We start from the raw sequence: 15421 nt of genomic DNA on the forward strand, positions 1-15421 counted from the left end.
TTGTAATCGGTCTAGTAACCAGAATAACTTCACTACACATTCTGAACCGTGACCATCGAGGTGGGACCGAGACAACATCATTCGATTTTTAGAAGACTTTCTTTTTTATTGATTCAAATTTGTTTTTACAATTTAAACAATAGGTTCAAATTGCTTGTTTCGTCATAAATAAAGGGTAATCTTCCTGATCCAAATTTGTAGCCTGCCTTGGATAGCAGATCCCAGCTCTTGAACCCCCTGTGTGGCCAGATAAAAGCTAAAATGCACGGCACCTGCTCCTCCTCCCGGGGTCAGCCAGAAATAGAAAAGAAACGCATGTAGGACTGTTCCTTAAACCGCACAGTTGATTTAAGTTGGTTTAAGGAAAGTTGGTTCCTTAAACCAACTTTCTAATGTTGCTGAGAACAGAGGGGCTTCAGGTGCTGCTGCTCCGTGTGGGGGTCTCGGACTCAGCCTTTCCGCAGGGCGGGGTGTTTCCTTCCACAGTCAGAGCTGGAGGTTGGGACAGAGGCATGAGCAGGGCATCCTTAGGGCACATCATGGGCATGTGTGCAGGTGTGCACATGTGTGTGCATGCATGCGTGTGCACGTGAGATCATGTACAGTTCTCTGACCCGGTGAGCCGGACCACAGCCAGAAAGCATCATCGGGATCCCTAAAGCAGTCAGACCTCACCCGGCCCTCCCAGCAGCCCTTCCTCTAACGGAACAGTCAACAGACTCTCGTCCCTGCCCGGACGGCTGCTGCCATCGTGCTTCTGTCCATCCCGCTGAGGCCCCCGGGGAGTGAGCAGCGCCCCTGACCGGGCTCCCTGCCAATGCCCGGAAAGCCCAGCTACCAGGCAGGTTTCGCCTTGTCGCTTTCTCCTCCTGAGGGGCTCCTTACGAGTGGGGGCCTACTGCTTACCAGTAGAAAATGCCTGTGTCTTTCCTTTGTGATTTACGACAATTACCTTTCTCCCAGGGAAGCCCTGTACTTCCTGCCCTGCCTCCGGAGGTAAGCCAGGATGTGGCACCTGGTTAGGGTGGGTGTTGCCCAAGCCCCTTTGGCTTTCCCATAGTCCTGCAGGGTCTTGGCCACTCCCTGAGTGGCCGGCGGTGCGCCATGGTTACCAGCACCTTTGCAGGCAGTGTAACAGCCTGGAACAGAAATGGGTACTGTCCACTTCATAAACAACCACATCCAAAAGGTTTGTTCCTGTATCACAAGCAAATCCCACTGCCCAGACTCCCAAGTTGCTTTAAATTCAGCTGTTTTTAAATCACCCACATAAATACATAAAATAAATACAAAAAGAGAAAGTTTTTTTTTTTAGTCTTTGGTATACAGAGCTTTTCTCCTCTTATTTTCCCTGGTTCCCTGTGCTCTAGGCCCATTCCCTCACGTTCACATTCTTCTTTTGGGCACAAAAGCAGCCCAGAAGTAAACTTTGTGCCAGGGTCCTGAGTCCTGGTCTCTCTCAGGGCTCAGGGAGGGACAGGCCGGGGGACTCACACGTAGTCACTTAGCCTGTACCCACTGTGCGTGGCCGAGATGACCGAGGGGGCCCGGTTGTCCTTGAAGGCAGCCGGTGGCCGGTAGGAGGGTACGGTGGCCGTGGCTGTGGTGGCCCTGGGTGGGGCAGGGTAGGGCCTGGAGGGCTCCTCGTCCTGGCAGGACAGGCAGAGCAGGGTGCCGCCGATGAGCGACAGGGACGAGGAGATGAAGCCGAGGTACAGGGCCTGCCCGATCTCGTACTTCATGCTGCTGGGCAGCAGCGGGTTGTAGAAGTTCTGCACCACGTCGTTGGTGGTCCAGGAGACAGCCACCATGCAGAGCAGGCCGGCCAGGATGAAGAGCGCACCGCCCAGGATGGCGAAGGTGGTCTTGGCCGGAGTGCCCTTGGCGCAGCGCGTGCACTTCATGCCGATGACGGCGCATGCGCAGGCGGCGCCCGACAGCAGGCAGGAGATGACCATGAGCGCGCGGGCCGCCTGCAGGTCGCTGGGCAGCGCCAGCAGCGAGCGGTAGATCTGGCACTGGTAGATGCCCGTGCTGTGCCACACGCACTCCATCCACAGCCCCTTCAGGTAGGACACGGCCGTCAGGATGTTGGTGCCCACGTGCGCCGTCCTGCGCCAGTGAGGCAGGATGGTGGTGATGAGCGTGCCCACCAGGCCCAGGAAGCTGAGCAGGAAGCCCAGCAGCTGCACAGCCGTGCTGGCCATGGCCCCGGGTGGCTGCTGTGCTCGCTTAGGCGCCCGCCGGAGTCCTAATGAAGCCGGGAGGAGGAAGGGAGAGAGAGGACATGGGTTAAATATTATCTCGGTGCATTTCTTTCTGCCACGGAAACCGAGTTTTCCATAAGCAGTGGGTACGACAATCAGCATATTTTACAAAATAGTTTCCGAGACGTCACTGGGTGAATGACTATGCTGCTCTTCTATGACACTTTTCCTGGAAGGGGTGACGGCGGGAGGCTGGTGGGCTGACCCTGGGAGGACCCCCAGGAAGGGCACGCCAGGACTTGATTTCTGATCTCTTCGCACTTACCAGGCATGTACAGGAAGTCCTACCTCGTGCCCACCCTCAAACTCTTCTGCTGCCCTGGACCCTCATTTTATTCTGTGTCCTCAGTAATGACTCCAGTTGTTGAATCGGCAGATGCACTAACAGTGTTCACGTCTATGTGGCTCATGATTCAGGAAACGGCCTTGGACTGACTGTTAAAGCAAAGGAGTTTCAGACCGTGGGAGGGAGGGAGGAGTTTAGCATCCATAGGTCAGATGCTGCCTTCCAGAGTCTCAGAGCTGGATGTGACTTTAGAGACTGTCCACTGAAGTCAGGGGACAGGGATGATCAAGGTCACCAGCTCCTTAGGTGTTGCAGCCAGGACCACAAACCAGTGACCGCCCACCCAGAGGGACACCTCCCTCATACCCCTCTGCAGTGTGAGGTGGGGTTCATGGTCCCCAAGTATCTTCTGAAGGGAGAAAAGCTTCTAAGCTAATGAAGTCACTTCAGCATCCAACACTGGTGAAGCTTTCTGTAGGCAAAACCTGCTGCTTTCTTTTACAGGGAAGAGAAATGCCCTGCACTTTAGCGGGAAGGCTTCAGGGGGCAGCACTGGACTGGCAGGGCATCTCCCAGGCAAGGCAGCTGCTCTGGGCTGCTGTCTTTGGGGTCCCACAGTCTCCTTGTCTTCAGGTCCAGGCCGTAGTGAAGAAATCCCCTACATTGCAATGAAGGATTTGTTTGTTGTAACAAACAAGTGATACAGGCCACCATCATCTTTTTTTCAAAAAATGGCTTTAAATGTATATAGAGGCTTTAAATGTCAGCCCTGTGGCAGGTGGTCCTTGGCTCCGCCCTCACACAAACGAAACCAGGTAACAACAAAACGACGAGGTGCCCACAGGACACACGGTGGGCCGATGGGGGATAGGGTTGAGGCTTTTGCTGACGTTTTAAATGATTGATTGCTCAGGACCCGTGTTCTCACACAAATGTTCTGCTGACTGGCCACGTGCCTCTTCTGGCAATGCTGGTTTTCCTTAGGAAGCCCTTTTCCCTCTGCTCTGTGAGCATGCTCTGTGCAGGTGCTGAGCTCAGGGCTGGGGAGACCGCCCACCCCACACACAGTTACTGCTGTCCTACAGTCACAGCTGGGGAGGAAGAGGGGCTGCTGAGGAGGCCGCTCTGGCAGGTGGGTCCAGAGCTGCTGCCCCGACCTACCCGATGCCCCGGGCACCCACGAGAGCTGTCGCCAACGCGCCCACTTACTTGGCCTGAGCGGTGGCAGGCGCTCCCCCAGCAGGGGCGCAGACTGCCCAGCTAGCACCCAGTGTTTTACATGCGGGGAAACTGGCTGCAGGGGTGGAAATTCTAGGCCTGGCCTGACCAGTCCTTCCCATGGTTTATTATCCTTCACACACCGTCTCTCTCAACCCATGGGACTGAAGTTAGCATGAGAGCGGAGAGGGTACCGTGCAAGTTCTCTCCTCCCTGAAGACATGTCAGAGCTGGGTCTGGCGCAGTGGCCAGGGTGACGAACTGTTCTGCTTTGCTGTGGACTGAGACGTGGCCCAGGGCAGGGGACTTTTAGGGTTGAAATCGGGACAGTCCCAGGCAAATCAGGGCAGTTGGATCCTCCAGGCAGCTGGGAGGTGGAGGACTCCTCCAAATGGCTTCTGAGACCCTTCCAGTCCCCCTGAGGTCACCTGCTGGCTGACGGGCCCCACAGGCTGTCCCTGGTCCAGGACTCTCTGGGGCTTCTCACAGCCCTTGTCTGTCAAGGTCAACCTCCATTAAGCATACAGATCCTAAGGAATGTGGCATGAAAGCTAAGCCTGCTTGACCCCATTAGTCTAGGGAAGTGGACCAGAAGTTTATTGGAGGTCTAAATATTTATGGAGAGCAATGACTGCTAATTTTAGAAACCATTAGGTTGCTATTTTTAAACAGGTGCTAGAAGGACTTGCTAATTTAAGAAGTGAGTGTTAATGAGCCCCCAACTTCCAGACACCAGCCCCCACCCCCTTCCCCTGGAGTTACCCGAGGCTGCTACCAGCATTAGGTCATAATTCAACTTCCCAGCGACCACTTTTCACTTTGGAGCCGTTTGATGGAAAAACAACTTCAAATGAATGAATTGCCTTGGAAACCACATAAAACTCATCTCTGACACCCTGGAAGGACCTCTCCTGGGGTGGCCTCCCAGGAGGGGCAGTGTGTGTGGGGCTCCACTGGCCGTGTTGGGGGCCCGGTTTCCCCTGGGGGCTTCCCTTTCCCTACAGACATGTGTGTGTTTGTGGAAGCGTCGGCTAGAGAGATGAGCGTCCAAGACAAACAGGGTTCCAGGAATCAAGTTCTGTGAAGACCTTGTCTGGCCTGGTGGGTGGGGCTGAGGTGCCAAGACGATGCATTTCAGGAATCAATGTTGGGTCTTGCATTTGGGTTCACAGAGCCCCCAAAGCACAGTCCTGGGTGGGCAGGGTGGGGCTCAGCGGGTGGGGCTCGGTGACCTGCCCCAGTCAGATTTGGGTCAGTGTTTCGCAGTGACTGCTTCTTGGGACGCTGTGTGGCCAGTCGTCTTGTGTGGAGGACATGTAGGTTCGATAGGAGCTGGTAACTGCGGGACTTCCCATCCCTCCCCATGTGCAGAAGTGCACCGTGAGTCTCCTGGAAAAGTCTCCCGAGGGGCATTTTCTGAACTTATTTGACTGCAGACAACCTCCCCCAACTTCTCCAAGGGACACCTTGAAGCCAAATCACCTCGGCACGTGGGCGTAGAGCCTGTAAGCCCTTTGAAAGGTTAATGGGGCAATGACGAAATAGGGCTGCTAAAAATACAGACAATCTCATTTCCTGGAGGGTAACTGAGCTCAAGCAGGAGGGCCAGCAGAATGCTCTGGCTTGCCCCCGAGGAGGCTCCGAAAACCCAGAGGGGCTATAAAGTGAAAAATCTGCTGGGGGTGGGGGAGCTGCGAAAACCCTCAGCACTGCTGCGACCCCCAGACTGATCTGGCTCCAGACCTGAAAGGCGAGGGTGTTTTTCCTTATAAAGTTTTATGTTGTCTCTGTCCTTTGTTGCCTGTGAGCTGAATTTTTCTTTTATCCTCACCTGAGGACATTTTCTTCGTTGCTTTTAGAGGGGGAGGAGGGGAGAGAGAGACACACTGATGCGTGAGAGAAGCATCATGGGTTGCCTCCCATACACGCCTGGACCGGGGTTGGAGCCCATAACCTCTCGGTTACAGGGCGACGCTCCAACCAACTGAGCCATACCAGCCAGGCCACTTTGATTTTTAAAGGCAAGAATTTAAAAAAAGAAAGAGAGAGAGAGAGGGAGAGAGGGAGAGAGGGAGAGAGGGAGAGAGGGAGAGAGGGAGAGAGGGAGAGAGGGAGAGAGGGAGAGAGAGAGAAAGAGAGAGAGAGAAAGAGAGAAAGAGAGAAAGAGAGAAAGAAAGAAAAAGACAGGGCCCTCCGGCTCATGGCAGAGCTCTGTCTCCACGCTCAGCTCCTGGCCTGCCTGGGCCCCAGCTGGGTCCACTCTGGAGCTTCCCTCCCAATTATGCACCATCTCATCAGAAGGGGCCGGTGGGGATAGCCTGGCTGGGACAAGGGACGGATATGGCATTTGCCCAGCCCTATTGTTCTTGCTCTATTGCCATCCAGTGTCCCTCGGCCCCTGGGATGAAGGGCTTTCCTCTGGACACACGTGGATCCTTGGCCACACCCCCCACAACCGCTGGAGGAAGTGTCAGACGCAGGGAAGCAAGGCACAGGCCCTGTGCGTTGGAAGTTTCTTTACCCAGAACCCCCTGGGCCCTCCTGTCGGGGGATGCTTTGAGGGCTTGGCCACTCACGCCTCACTTCAGCTTCTGACTGCCCTGTGGTAGGAGCGGATTCAGAGCCATTGGGAAGGACGGGTCAGTCCACCCGCGTCTGCCCCGTGGGCTCCTGACGCTGCGGCGGACAGCTCACAGTTTTGTTTCCTACGGTTTGTTGGGAACAAGGGGTGCTGCCTTCAGAGGACCCTGGTCCTTGCACCTTGCAAGGGGGCAGAGTTGCCTCACCTTTGATGTTCAGCGACTTAAGAAAATGTGTGGCTCAAAAAACTCTTGTGCTTCCTGTCCCCCCACCCGGACCGCTCTTCCTGACTGATTAGGTTTTCCATAAATGCCAGAAATTGAGAACTGAGAACGAGCTCAAGGGAGGCCTGGGCTCACCTGAAAGAGATAAATGAGCAAAACCACCCACAGGAGACAGAAAAATGACTTCTATACCATGTCAGAATGCAGTTGCTCCAATTAGGAATTCCCAAACGCATGTGATTTTTCAGAGCAAGATTCTGTGTTCCTTAATAGCGTATGAAGCGATGGCTGTCTTTCCTCGAAGCTTACTCCGGAGGTGCTCTTTCAGTCCACCCTCTTTCACGCCAGCCTGCGAGTTACGAGCAAGTGGCCAAGTAAGCAATGCCTTGGAAAATCCACTTCGTGTCCATTCACGGTGGGCTGCACTGTGCAGGCTTTGGCTCCCAAAGTGTCTGTAACTTTCCCTGGGTGGTTTTTCAGACTGGCAGGCATCTGCATTTTGAGTTTACAAGGACCTCTATGCCATCTGCCCATGGCACAGAAACCCAGCGCTCTTTCCGGGAGGGGCCGAGCGAGACAGAGTAATTGCGTGATTAGCATATTACAACGTGGTAGTTAGGACTTGCTGGTGTTATTCGGGAAAACCAATGTGAAATATCTTGCCCAGATCTTACATAAATGACAATTTATAGATGAAACATTTGCCCTCTGTTTTGGATGGGGAAAGAAAAATCCATTTTTTCTTGACAAGAACTGGTTTGGGGAAAAGCCAGGTCGCTCAGCTGGAAATCGTGGTGTGTGCTTACAAGCTTGCAGGGCCATTTTCAGCTCAGTGAGACTGGGCAGGCCGTTCATGTAGTGAGTCCCCACGGCCACAGAAACCTCTCAGCCAGTTCCCAGGAGACATTGTCTCTCAAACTCCAATTCACCAGATCTCATCAGCGTCCATGAAAGAGGCGTCGGTCAACATTTAAAAACGGAATTACCGACTTTCACTTAGTAAGCACATCAGTGCTTTGCAGAGCTGCTTGTCCTAACACGGCCGCTGTGTAGCTTTGCTGTATGGTCGATCATTTTTCAAGGGGCAGGCGACTGAAAACTGGCTACCCAAGTAAAATGTTAGAAAAGGAAAAACCGCAGGTGCTAAGCACATTGTCTCAGGTGTCACACGATCGTTAGGCGGGTCATTGGTGAAGTGTTCTGTGGGAAAGCTTTGTAGAGGGAGTGATGGGATGAATTGGGTCCCCAAAGAGTCCATGGGGACGCCCCAACGCCTGGTGCCTCCGAATGGGACCTTGTTTGGAAGTAGGGCCATTGCAGACCGATGAGTGAAGACGGGTCACACGGGGGTAGGATGGGCCCTAAAACAGTGAGACCGGGTTTAGGAGACGGCAGCCGTGAGAAGACCGGAGAAATGGGGAGGACGGCACGTGAGGACAGACACAGAGTGACGTGGCCACAGGATCGCCCAGGTCTCCAGCAACAGCAGAAACTGGGAGAGCGGATGGACCAGGACCTCCCTCGGATCCCAAAAGGAACCAGCCCTGCCGACACCTCGATTTTGGACTTCTGGCCTCCGGAACTTCCAGAGAATAAGTTGGCGTTGTGTTAAGCCACCTTGTTTGTGATTTGTGGCACTTTGCTTCGGCAGCCCTGGGAAACCCGTGCAGGGGACTCGCTGAAGGACGTCATGGGCACTCACAGGAAGAAAGCACTCGGGTCTGACTAGCGGGGGTGGGGCCCCTTCCAGAAAGGCACTGCGGATGGCCCGGGGGCGCCACGTCAACATCAAAGCAGTAGTTAGTTTCATGTCCCCAAGTGTGGAGGACAAAATCCATGCCCTCAGGGAGGGAGAAGAATCTGGAAGGTCGTCTGTACTTGTGAAAACTCAAGTGCAAGGGCCAGCTACCGTGAGCAACCCATGGGGTGGACCAGTGACCCGGCTGATGCCCCGAGGAGGTGCAGGCCCAGGCTGTGTGTGGCCAGCTGCACAGCAGCACGGCCAACATTTTCTCGCCGCTGTCTGGTTTTCTTAAGGCAACAGATCCTGGTTTTCGAGACCATAAAAACCCAGATTTGGGGTGCAGGCCGGGCTTAGATAGGGTGACTCAGACGGCAGCCCCAGCTTTCCCTTGGACATCCAGTAGAGCTCAGTGGGGCCTCCTGCTGGGACTTCCACCCAAACAGAAGTGGCGCTGCCCCAGCCTGCTGCAAACCCCGGTGAATGAGACAACTATTCTGTGAATTGTGTAAGCTTGCGAAAATTATTTATTCGAGCACTGCACTGAACACTGCACTGGAAATATATTGCTGTGATGAAAGACGTGGTGTCGAATGAAAACACGAAACTGAGATTCACTCATGCTAAATAAAATACAGTTAAAAATGGCGTTTGATGCTCGTTCTCGGTAGATTTAGCCTTTCAAGCCCAGGTGCACAGAAGCTGTTACTATTAATGGTAAAACAATCACAGCTGGATTTACTGGGTGTTTCTTATTTAGTCCTCCCACAAGTCTGCGCTGTGTGTGTTCTTGTCCTTGTTCATAGATGGGGAGACTGAGGCTTGGAGAAGCTCAGTCACTTGTCCACACCTGGGCTGAGCCAGGGAGCCCAGACGGGACCCTTGCGATTGCCCAGGTCAGAGGTGCTGGCAGTGGTGAAGGTGGGTGCTGGGACCAGGTCGGTTTCCAGACCCAAGGGCAGGTGAGGCCGGCGGGATCTGCTGATGGCTCAGCTGCGGGGCGTCAGAGCCAGGGAGGGGTCACCGACGCTCTCGGGCTCCTGTCCCGGGAACCTGGGAGGATGGAGTTGCCAGGCACTGAGCGGGTGAAGACAGTGGGAGGGGGCAGGGCTGGATTTGGAGGGTGGAAGGCAGAAAAGTGTTTATTTCTGGACGTGCTGAGTTTGAGAGGGCTCTCCCCATCGGGGGGGGGGGGGTCCCACAGCTGGGTAGCCATTGTATGTGCAGAGTTCAAGGAGCGGGCTGAGGTGGACATGTCCACCTGGGACTCGGCAGCACAGAGGTGGGATTGAAAGCCCTGGGCTGGGATGAGAGCCCCCATGGAGTGCAGACCAGGAATAGCAGGAGCCCCCTGGACTGATTCCAGGAACCCCCAGCATCTGAGGTTAGAGCAATGAAGAGGGGACAGGAGGGGACCGAGGGAGAGTGATTAGGGGCAGAGGTCCAGGTCCGAGGGAGCGAGCCACTGTGTTAGGTCATCATGGAACCGGAGCACTGAGAGGCGATCCTCACGTTCAGCAGCGGGAAGGAAATTGGAGACCCTGATAAGCAGTTTCGGTGGCGTGACTGGGATGGGTTCAGGAGAGAATCGGGGTGGGGTACGGGAGGGAATGAGCTCAGAGAATTCGTTCGAGGGCTTGGACCATCAGGGGAACCAGGAAATGAAGCAGCAGTTGTAGGATGGGGGTTCTCAGTCTGGGGTCCAGGGGCCATAGAATTCAGGGTAGCTGTCTGTCAACTCAATTGAGAAAAATGTTGCATGTTTTGGTGTATAAACCTGTCACTGAAAACAAGCACTTCCTTGTGTCGTGAATAGAGGCAGATACCTACAGCCACATGACCAGTGCCTACGACTTTATCGCCAAGAGAAATCGCTGACGGTGTGCATTACAGCTGTTCCGGGTGCCTGGAAAGATCATTTACCGGTGACGCCACTTCAGAACTATGGTGGGTACCAGACGCTGCTAGTCCCATAATGTGATGCCTCGATAGAGAAGCACATCAATTACTATGAACAAAACGGTTTTAAATTGGTTTGATAACTGTATTGCAATATGAGAGTTGACTTCCTTTATAATCCTGTGTATTATTTTATATATGTAAAAGCACTACTTGGCCAAGAGGTGCACAGGCTTCTCTAGATTGCAAAGAGATCCAAGAACGAACCACTCACCAGCCCAGTACACAACAACAACCTTCACAACAAACCGAACTCAAATCAGCTGAAACCTCTGCCAGCGGGGTATGTGGTCAAGAGAGGATTTTTGTTTTGTTTTGTTGTTTGGAAGACGAGGGAAACTGAAGTCCTCGTGTGTTGCTTTGGGATGATCTGGTAAGAAGGGAAGCACTGATAATGAGGAAGAGATGTCCTTGCAGAGGGGACATCAGGACCCTGGCATGCACCGGGGGATGCCTGCTCAGACCTGGGGATGAGGGGGCGGGCCCTCGTGGGTGGTCTCAGAGAGTTCCAGTTTTCTTGGGGAGCTAGGATGCTATGTTCGGAAGGAAGACAGGGAGGAGGTGTCAGAGGTTGGGTGGAGAGAGGAGGGCTGCTTTGGTCACCTGGGACACAGACCTGGACTGAGACAGGTCAGCAGCGGGTGCCCTTGCAAGGCGAGCGGTCTGGCGAGTGCAGAGGGACCATCAGCACCTGGCCAGCCTTCTCCAGCACAGGCAGGGGTACTGTGAGGACCCCAGGGGACCGGGGCTGGACTGAGCTCAGTGGGGATTTTCCTAAGGGGAAATGAAGAAGGGGGAGTGGCAAGGGAGGGGTGTGAGTGTGTGCACAGGGAGGTGAATGTCCCCGTGGGCAGTGGGCTCAAAGCTGGGAAGCAGGGAGAGACCAGGTGGACCAGGGAGAGATGGTGGCTGGAGACCAGGACACTCATCACAGTGATTGTGGTGTCTCAAGCAGTGGAGGAAGACTGTTGGAAAGGGCAGGACCACCAAGGAGCATGGAAAGGAAAGGCTGGGGAGGCCCACCTGTGGGTGTGGAACCCTTGGTCTTCGAACCTGAGGAGTAAGAAGGAGGAGCCAGGAGAGGCAGAGGAACGGCGTGGGCCTGGGCACTGCTGTTGACGCCCTTCTCCCTGCGGTCAAGACACCCAGGGTTCGGTCTGACTTCCGCTCTCTCTGTCTTCCATTCACAGACTGCCCTAGAAATCCACCTCCTACTTCTTCTTTCTAAGCCATCCATCTGTCCTCACCACCTGACACCCTAATCTTTTCTGTAGAGCAATAGGGTAATGGAGGACAGTGGCTTTGCACTGGGGGCGGGGATGACATTGGAGCTGAGCCAGGAGGTGCAGGTGTAGCCTGCCTGGCTGTGTGACCCCAGACAGCACCACAGGTGAAGTAAATTACAACGTCGTTTCTCTGCTTCCCTCCTCCTCTCTCACTCACCCTTGCAGTCAGGTGTGGCCCCGGGAGGGGCTGGAAGCCATTTTGCTCCAGTTGCACCCTCCCACTCCCTGACTCTGCATTCCAGCCACCTGAGCTGAAGGCAGAGGCTCTCCACCCTCCTAAGAGGTCGGCATCCTTGGGGAGCCTTACGAGACCCCGATGCCCTGGCCACCCCAGAGAGCACGATCCACTGCGTGGTGTGGGGCCCACACAGGGAATCCTTTGAGCCCTTCTCCCAGGTGATTTGGCCACTGTCTAAATGGATGTGATTTGTAAAGGTCCTATCAGGAGCTTTAAAACACAAACAATTTAGCAAAGAGTGACAGTACAAATGTGTGTTGACTGTGGCCTTCTCGGGCATCCCCCAGGATGGGGACAGTGTGCTAGCCTGGTCTTCTCACTGCCCGGGAATGTCGTCTGACATACCCGGGAGCCCCCCTCTCATCCTCCCTCAGCGTCAGCTCCTCATCTCCGCCCACACATCATGCAGCGCTCAAGCCCCATCCCACCCCCTCTTTGCCCGTCCTTGGTCCTGCACCTTCGTCCACCCCGGACGCCCCTTCTGACAGCCGGGCACCTAGAAAGAGGCGGCTCCCCTGGGCACTGCTCTGCTGTCCGGTCCCACCTTCCAGCACCCCCAGCCTGTTCTTACCACCCAGGTCCTTTCGGGGGCCCCAGCCCCTCTTGGACACTCAGCCTCCCTCGTGTGTTATTTTGGCCAGGGAGTTACCCCTCTAGGCCTTTAGACTGCCCCAGATGGCCCTCCAGCACAAACTGCCCCGGCCCCGCCCCAAAGAATGATCCTCCCAGTGGTCAGAGAAGGGTGGGCGGGTCAGTCCTTGCGGTAGGCCAGTGATCCTTGGATGTATGTGGGTTTAAAAAAAATTTTTTTTATTGTTGTTCAACAACAAGTTGTCCCTCCCTTTCCCCCATTACTCTCCCCTGCCCAACCCCCTCTCCAACATTCAATGTATGTGTTTTTAGAACACCTAAGGAGTTTAGAATTAATTCGGTAAACGGAATGTGATTTCCAATTGCGGAGGTCCCTGTAAAAGCAAAGACCTCGCGGACAGAGCGGTGCATGGTATTTCTGGCTTGGGCTTCGGACGCTTTGTCTGGAAGTTTGAGCACAGTAAGGGAGCTCTGCCTGCTCACAGGACTGGCCTCACAGTTTGCAGAACCCGGTGCAAAAAAAAAAAAAAAAAAAAAAAGGGAGGCCCTTATTCCAAAATTATTAAGAATTTCAAGACGGCGACTGCAGCGCATCAGACCAAGTGTGGGCCAAGCGTGGGCCCTTCCCAGCGCAGGTCCAGGGCGACTGTGCCGGTCACAGGCCCATGACGGCGGCCCTGCCTGTGATGGACAGACCCAGGGACTAGACAAGGGGATTTTCCTCCCCGAAACCGGTGAGTGCGCCCTGTTTGGATGTTGAAGGGAACAGGAGAACCTTTTGCAGTGTTCCACAGAATAAAAAATATGCTTATTTGCTCTTCATTTACGTGCAGCCCAGATACCTCTGTAAATATCTGCCAGGGAGGAGCCTTTAGAAAACAGAGCCATTGCTGGTCCCCGTGCCCCAGAGTGGCTGCCAGGGGAAACAGCCCCGGTGGTAAACCGCAGTTCTCCTCTCCCCTGCTGTAGGCGGTGGGTGTGTGCGCCCACCCAGGGCCATGGGCAAGCAACTGCCTGTGGGTGGCTGGCTCCTTGGCCCAAGACACTCTGCTTCAAGTCCCCTGTGCTCTGCAGGGCCCCGGGCCATGCGGAGGGGCGGCCGAGGTGAGGGAGTCCCGGCTTCCCCTTCTCTTCCTTTCACTGAGTCACGGGGCAGGCGGGGGAACTCTTAGTGCGAGCCCTGAGTACCCTCCCAGCCCATGGCCCCCAGTGGGAAAGTCCCCGTGTGTCACTGCTGTGGGAGCCCCGCAGGAAGCCCATGGCCCTGGGTGCCTCTCCCCCTGCAGATGGTGCAAGGACCCCGCCGGGGTGGGGACTGTGAGGGTGGCTGTAGAGAGGAGTGTTGAGTGTGAAAGCACCAAGAATCACTCCTCACCTGGCAAGACTGACCATCTGCATTTTAAAAAGGGCGCAGGTAGAAGCCTTGAAAACAGGCCATCATTTCTGTGTCATGGAAGACACTCTCTGATCTAAATTTTAGTCCTCACCCAAGGACACGCTTATTGATGTTATAGAGAGAGGAAGGGAGGGAGAGAGGGAGAGAAACACTGATTGGCTACGTCTCCTATGTGCTCTGATCAGGAATCGAACCCATGACCTTTTGGTTTACAGGATGACTCTCCAACCTACTGAGCCACACTGGCTTCCTAAGCCTCTCATGCAGATGGCAAGCAAAGCCCAGGAAGTGTAAGAGACTTTTGCAAAGCAGATGGAGCCAGATGGGAATGGAGGCCGGCTTCCCATCTGGCTGATCTGGGGCACACAGCCTGGCCTTCCAGGACCCCCCTGGCTGCCTGTGTCCCAACAGCTGCTTCCCAGCACCATCTAGAAGATGCTGAGACAGTGCATGTGCGAGCCTGGGAGCCCCAAAGGAAGGACACTCAGCAAAGGCAAGGCGCGTGCACTGGAGTTTTATCATTGGTGCAGATCAGTGGGTTCCTGGGGCCACGGAGGCGACCCAGGCACATGGGTGGGGCCCGGACCCAGAGCTGGACACTGGGCAAACCACGGAGCTGTCCTCTGGTTCCCAAGACTAAGAAGCTAAACCGAGTGATTAAGAGATTTTGCCCTTAAAAACTGCAGGAATTAAGTTTCTTGGTGGGAAAAGACAGCTGAAGCCAGTGCCATGAGTGGCTCCAAGGTTTGGGGACCCTCTTGGGACACTAATCCCAGGTCCCCTTTGACTTTGCCCGTGGCCCGCCCCCCAGCAGGCCTGGGCCTCAGTGCCTGTCCTGTGAAGACCACGGCAGCTGCTGGGGACGAGGGGCTCCAGGTAGCTGAAGGATTAGCTCACATATCAGATGGCACAGATTTCCTTTCTTTGGTACCATTTTCCACCCCGACTAAGAGAGATCCATCTCGTTCCTGCCCCTTCTCCCAGGCCAGAGAGTGTGTTTGCATGTGTGTGTGCTTTCGGGAGAGGGGTGCGGGGGGAGGGGGAGGGGAGGACAAGGCTCCCAGGTCTGGAACTCTGATTATTCACAGAGCGCACCCGAGGCCGTGCTGACCAGCACCCCCAGATGACACAGTCTCACAACACTCTCCAGATTCGGTCCTGGCGCCCAGTCGGGGGTCCAGCCAATGAACGAGTTCTCGCAAACACCTAGGAACCAGGCTCTTGTCCTCCTGTGCTGCTCAGGAGCCCTGCTGCCTCCACACTCCGCTGCTTGGGGTCCCCCAGCCCCCCAGGCCCAGCCACAGTGCCTGTCTGCAGAGGGATGTGACCGCTTTGCCCAGAGGACATTCGCCTGCCCACAGCCCTGAGACAAATGACTATCAACCCCAAAACCTCCCAACCTGCGAATCCCCCAGACTCACATGCAGAGGTCAGAGGTCACTGAGTCCCGTCGGTCTCATCAGCTCCCTGGCCAGCCAGTGGGGCTGCTCTGGGACCCAGCTGGGTGCTGGTCCCACAGGCAGGATCTGCCCTCCCGTCTTCCTCCCTTCTTCTGATGACTGGAAGCTTCAGGACCCGGGCGCCTGACAGAAGAGTGTCCAGACAATTACTGTGTGTGGCACACATGTCATTTGC

The 15421-nt window shown here is 55.0% G+C and overlaps 1 protein-coding gene across 1 annotated transcript in view; it reads right to left on the reverse strand.

Moving 5' to 3' along the window:
- Window positions 1–319: 319 nt before the first annotated feature.
- Window positions 320–15421, reverse strand: part of CLDN14 (claudin 14) — a 33181-nt gene continuing 18079 nt past the window's right edge. Inside the window, exon 2 of the mRNA XM_053916940.1 lies at window positions 320–2251. Within this exon, the coding sequence (XP_053772915.1) occupies window positions 1491–2207 (717 nt within the window). The 5' untranslated portion in view covers window positions 2208–2251 and the 3' untranslated portion in view covers window positions 320–1490. The remainder of the gene's footprint in view (window positions 2252–15421) is intronic.

This window comes from Desmodus rotundus, chromosome 2 (assembly GCF_022682495.2).
Source record: "Desmodus rotundus isolate HL8 chromosome 2, HLdesRot8A.1, whole genome shotgun sequence".
In the NCBI taxonomy this organism is placed as follows: Eukaryota; Metazoa; Chordata; class Mammalia; order Chiroptera; family Phyllostomidae; genus Desmodus; species Desmodus rotundus.